The following is a 5,972-nucleotide window of genomic DNA, read 5'->3' as shown; positions in this document are numbered from 1 at the left end:
TGGCCTTCACCAATTGCGTGAACCACGCTTGCATCGGCCCCGCCTCAAAATCATCCTCCTCACCGGGCGTCGTAGCCCCTGCAGCGCGCACACCTCCCGCGGGCGCTCCAAAGGGTTGGCGCACTTTTTTGGTCCAATGGCGTAACTGACGGCTCACGGCTTTGAGTTGCGGTCGTTTCCAGTCATCCGGGACCTCGCTGGTCAAGAGCACATGTTGTCTGGCCGCCAAATCCGCGGCTTTACTCAAGCGAGTATCTTCCACCAATTCTTGTTTGTACTTTTCTTTTAATTGTAAAAAAGCCGGGGCGTTGTCCACCGTGGTGCTCACCATCTCGGGTTCCATGGTGCAACTGACGTGTCTCCTTTAGCGCATGCAACGTTTATAACATCGGTAGAGTTCCGGCCAGAGGGCACCGCCGGTTTGAGCCATCATGATGGCGCGCCGTCGTTTCACTGAATGCGCGGGTTTGGCCATCGCGCGTAAACTTTGGGCATGCGGTTTGAGCAACGTGATAGTCTGTCGAGAACGGGGCACCGTGCCACGGAGCGTGTTCATCACTAATTCACTGATGGCATTGATCTGATCCGCATTGGCCATCCGTAACAATTCTTGTCGTTTATGTTGATTGGCTTCTTGTAAGACACTTTTCAAGAACGGGGCTTGACGTTCCATGCGCCACCCCATGCTGAATCTTGAGTTCAGGCAACGAACAAGGTCTATTTATGGTAAAAAGGGCTCCACACCTGCCACACAATTCGCCATGATAATAGCATTGCATATGAGTGCGACACTGATGGCATAACAATGAATCATAATTGGGGTCCCATTCCAACGTGAACGTGACAGCTTTTTTTCGTTTTTTGAGCACTGGATCGCGTCTAACGTGGACGCGTCCGTCGACGTTTCTTCTTGAACGCCCCAGGCGAGAGAGCCACTGCCAGCATGGGGAGCACGCCTCCACGTTGCAGACCACGTCGTCGACGTCGTTTTCGGGGGACATAACGGTGTCGGCGCCCATTAGGTCCACGGACCATCCTCCAACTAACGCCTGTTCAGGTCCACCCAGGTCTTTTTATACATTTTCATTACATGATAGAACAATTAAATGATTCCCCCGCATAGCGTTTCCGTTTGCCGGATTCCACGTCTCGTCGGCGTTTGTCGGCAATTTTGATGGCTCGCTTGGTTTGATGCTCCCCGATGGCTTTAGTGGCCCCATAACCGGCTTTAAGAATCCCAATAGGTAGGCCAGGCGAGACACCCCCCACTTGACTATAGGTCATACGCCGTGGTCGTTTAGCGGGTCGGCGACGCCGAGTCGTGGTGCGTCGGCGTTTGGGTGGCATGATGGATCGTACAACATCTGATGAACCTTTTTGCACAAGGTGTCTTGTTTTTATAGTCCCAAGGCTCGGCGGATGGCCAGCTCTTCCTCGAACGTCATGTTGGGTGGACGATTTCTTTTTTTTTTCTTAGGCTTTTCCAAAGCTTTTTTGATTCCGTATTTGGCTCCACTGCTCACTGCACTCGACACGAGGGCTTTGCCTGCCATTAAAATCAGAGGAATGATTCCTCCTCGCTGGTGGGTTCGACGTCGGGTCGTGGTGCGTTTACGTTTGCGTCGAGGGACCATCCCGCTTCGACATTGACCACACATGGTTTTGGGACAGTCGAAGGAAGGACCCCTTGTTTTTATATCTTTTTGTTCACGGGCGTCGACCCCGTCCACGGGCTCGGCCACGGCCACGGCCACGACCTCGGCGGGCTGGTACAGGGGGTGGACTGGGGCTGGACGTTCGCGTCGACGTGCGGCGCACGGACGGTCGCCCTCCTTCTTCATACACGGTGGTCACCGTATTGGTATGCGTGATATTGCGAATGCGTCTCCCTCGCGCCCGTTCTTGCGCATCTTCGTTCAGCAAATCCAACCGTCGCCTTAAGCCTCGCCGTCGATCGTCATCATCATCATCTTCATCTTCATCCTCCGACGGAGGGGAGGAACCGGGGGACGGTGGAGAGGGCACACGGGGACGTCGTCGCGGTTGTTTGGCGGCCACGGTGGGACGGCCCGTCGGGGTCGTCACCGTGGACGTGGTGGTCCTGGTGCCGGCTCCAGCACTGCGACGGGACGTGGAGGGGCGGGAGGGAGCCGTGGTGGTGGTGGCGGTGGTGACTGGGCGTGGTCTGGGTCGTCTGGAGGCAGTGGTCGTAGTGGCCGTAGGACGTGTGCGGGTGGATGTGGTGGGACGGGTTTGGGTGGCGGTCGTGGTGGGAGCCGTGGTGATCGTGGGTGGTGGGGGCGGTGCCGTGGTGGTAGTGGTGCCTGTACCTGCCACGGGGGGTAGCGTAAAGGCATTCAGGGCATCGTCCACATTGACCGGGTAGGTCAAATTAAAATCCTCAATTTCTTGATCCAATTGGGCTCGATCCACAGGTTGGGTCAATTCCGCCACCATGTCCGTCATGCTACTGAGATCTAAGGGAGGGGCAGTAGGCGACCCCACGCCAGCGGGCGAGAAAGTCGGCGTGTCCATGCGCTCCGATAAGTCACGTTGTTGTCCGCCTTCTCTTTGCCGACGGACCCGGGCGAGTTCTCGTTGCAGTTCGTTTTCGAACGGCAGGGACATCCACGGGCAAGGTATGGACTTGGGCCTTGCCTTCTCGGCGCGTTAAATGACTCCACAGGCGGTATCGATCATCCGACGCCGGATGCACATCCAACATCAAATAGCCAAAGGGACGGGACGTGATGCGTTTAAATAGGCGCAAGACTTGACGCCATCGGTCGGGAAAGGCTTGCAGTAAAATGGTCCGTATCCCCGTTTGATCCCGGGGGTTCTTGAAGGCCACAATGTAATGCGCGTTGCGATTAATGGTCTTGGCAAATTTACCCGGCGGGAATAAATCTTGCGTCAAATACAACACGGTGATGTTGCGATGATGGGAATCTTTGGTGAACAAATCCAACACGCGTTTGTCCTGTCCCCCTTCTTCCATCAAATCGTCCAAGACCAGCACGCCACCACGCGTCCGACCAAACCATTGGGTTAAATGACGGGGGTCCGGTAACCCGCGATGAAATTGAATTCCCTCTTTCTTTTGCATACGCTCAAACCGGGGTTGCCATCGGTCGTACGCGTAGACGATCTTCTTGGGTTTGACTTGAAACACGTTGAGGTCCCGTAACCATTGTTCCACTAACTCGCTCTTGCCGCTGCCCGACGGGCCCGCGATAATCACACTACTGGGCTGTCGGATCATCCTTCCCACGGTCGAGGGTGACGTCGATAATGACCCGTGGCTCCTTTCGCACCCATACGTTTATACCGTTTGCTTCGTCCCAATTTATAGCCAATCTTGGCCGCTTTGGCCAACACGCTCATGATGCCACGTCCGTTTTGACGAAAGCGGGGTCGTCGGGAGGAAGCGCGCTGCCGTCGTCGTCGTCTGGGCATGCCGTCCAATACTCGCGGTAGAGGCGTGGTGATTCGAACTGAATCAGGTGTTCCATCGTCTCTCTTAAATGCGTTTCTTGTATGGTGTCCATGTACTGTTTGAGGGACACCCAATCTTGGTCTTGCGCCAGTTGGCGGGCTATGAGCCAATGATACCCATCCCAGGCATCCACCCCTTGGACAGTGTTCACCCGTTCAATGGGGTGAGACCACCAATACAGGGTTTCTTCTAATATGAAGGCGTCAATCACCCGCTGGACATCCCCTCGCGTAATCATGATGAAATGACCCCTCAAACACAACACCTCTCGTTTTATGGTGTTTTTTTTTTATTTCTTAACACTCACAAGGATTACAAAGCATAAAGGCCTGGCGGCTCACATTCTTTTGCCCTCCCTCCTCTGGGTGGGCATCGACTTCATCTTGGACTTCTTGTTTAATCACCCGTTTCAAGCGATCGGCCACTTTCTGATCATTCAACACTAAATTGTCGCAACTCCATTGTCCCAAAAAGTCTTGATAGGACTGGCCTTGGGCACGGGCTTTCAGGAAAAATAACGCATAATGGCCACAGGTCTGACTATCCAAGGCTTGCAAGGTCTGGTCACTGCGGATCAGGTGCTTCCATTGACTCCACCATTGGTGCAGGTCGGGGTGGGTGTACACGTGCAGGGGCAGTCCATAACTGTCAAAGATTTCGCACTTGTTCTGTTCCGTCCACAACCCCAACCAATGTTGTCCCGGTTCTCCCGCTGGATCCGTGTTGACAATGTAGGCTTGACGGATACTCTTGGGAGGTGAACGGGGTAACCGGTCGGCGGGGTACACGCCGTGAAACACGCGTCGCAAGGTGGGATCTTCTAGGGCCAACGTGCGCAGCACCCTATCACTGAGCGCCACAAACTCCATGCCCGGTGTCTTCTGTCTTCTGAGTCCACTTCAGCCGTTGATGTTGTATTTTATACCTCCCATGTGATTGATCTCATACATGTTTTCATACTCGCTCCAGACCAACACGGTGATGTTGTGTCCCACTGCAGCAGCAAAATCAATGATCAGTCGCGTATTGCCCGATTGACGGGGGTTGCGATACTGAGGATCATCGGCTTTTCCACTGGGTACATTGTTGAACAGGAACAACGTGCAGTTCTTGCCTTGTCCCCAATCTCCAGGCAGCAGGAGGGGAATCTTATCTTCATTGTAGGCACCCATGGCTTGTAGAAATCGATCGTACCCCAGTAGATCTTCATAGGCTTGATCTCCAGTCAGTTGCAGGGTTCTGTAAGGGTATTCTTCTCCATTCAAGGTCTGACGTATTTGGGTGACCCCAAACTTTTCAAAGGCAAAGGGGTAGCGTTGTAGGTTTCCATTGAAGGCATCTGAATGCAATAACCCGACCATCACTCGGTCAGGAAATCGACCCACAAACGCATTGTCTTGTTCCCACTGGGTGGTGCGTCCATCAAAGGAAAAGGTACGGATTTCGCTCCGCACCACGGGGTAGCGGGCAATCTGTTTGCCCAGCTGTCTTTCTTTCTGCAGTCTCACATAGACACTGGCATTCAAGGTCACTTTTCTCATCAACAAAGTGACTTTGATGTCTTCTGGGTGAATGGCTGGAAATTTCTTGGCGACTAAAGTGCCTTTGTTGGGGGTACCTAGCAAATAGACAGTGTTGGGGTTGAGGAAGAGTTCTATGTCCATCTGGATATCGGGGACCAATAATTTGCCTGTCTTGAGGGGTGCCAAATGGGGACGAATGAGGAAGGTGTGCCAATGCTCAGTCAGTAATCGGCTCGTCAAGGTACGCAATTCTGCATTCCCACTCCAATTGGCGTCTGTAGGGACATCGGAATTGGCGGCGGTGGCTCCCATGACATTCACCACATTCAGCTGATTGACCCATCCTTGCGGGGCTAACTTGGTGGCCCCTTCTTCTCGGTTGAAGTTCAGGAGGGTTTCTAGGTAGGCTCTGTAATGGTAGGTGTTGCTCTGTTCCGTCATGAGGACCCCATTCATGCTCAGGGTGATATCTCGAAAGATGGTGTGTCCAAAATTGTTGACGCAGTACACATGTCTCGTTTCGTTGCCATCCGAGATGAGCAGCCCCTCATCCAAGCCAGTATACCCAGCGGCTGGATTGGTCAGACGGACTTTGACTTTGAATCGGAGAGAATTGGTGTCGTAATAATCGTCAGAGCCCGGAATGGAGAACGTGATGGGCTGGATCCCCGTCAAGGCGGGTTGAAACTCCACCTCCCGAGAGGCTTCGTACCGATAATCCACATCGGGCACGTCAAACAGTTGGAGCGACATGATGCGGTCTGTCCCTGGAGTTCAACGTTCCCCCCTTTTTATACGTTTTCGCCTCCATTGCCTCCTGGCTTTGGCTTGGTTGGCCCATAACACTTTTCTGAGATCCCCCCCTTTCATCCGTTGCCCGAGCCAACGTCTCCTTCTCACTTTGTCTTGCTCTGCCGCGAGGACCCTCATGGGATCCCCCATGTGCATGCGAG

General features: G+C 53.8%; 2 protein-coding genes across 2 annotated transcripts; both read right to left on the bottom strand.

Annotated features, from left to right (window-relative positions):
• Positions 1–2,548: 2,548 nt before the first annotated feature.
• On the bottom strand, positions 2,549–3,262 carry LOC140933191 (uncharacterized). The gene has a single exon (XM_073382704.1). The coding sequence runs from the start codon at positions 3,260–3,262 to the stop codon at positions 2,549–2,551; it is 714 nt and encodes a 237-aa protein (XP_073238805.1).
• A 1,133-nt stretch (positions 3,263–4,395) lies between these two features.
• LOC140933187 (uncharacterized protein F54H12.2-like) lies at positions 4,396–5,772 on the bottom strand. Its single transcript, XM_073382699.1, has 2 exons — positions 5,115–5,772; positions 4,396–5,027 (listed from the first exon to the last, which is right to left on the bottom strand). The coding sequence occupies exons 1-2, from the start codon at positions 5,770–5,772 to the stop codon at positions 4,396–4,398; spliced, it is 1,290 nt and encodes a 429-aa protein (XP_073238800.1).
• Positions 5,773–5,972: the final 200 nt, after the last annotated feature.

This window comes from Porites lutea, chromosome 4 (assembly GCF_958299795.1).
Source record: "Porites lutea chromosome 4, jaPorLute2.1, whole genome shotgun sequence".
Classification (NCBI taxonomy): domain Eukaryota; kingdom Metazoa; phylum Cnidaria; class Anthozoa; order Scleractinia; family Poritidae; genus Porites; species Porites lutea.
Note: the sequence above shows the minus strand (reverse complement) of the source record. Positions and strands in the feature narration are given on the sequence as shown.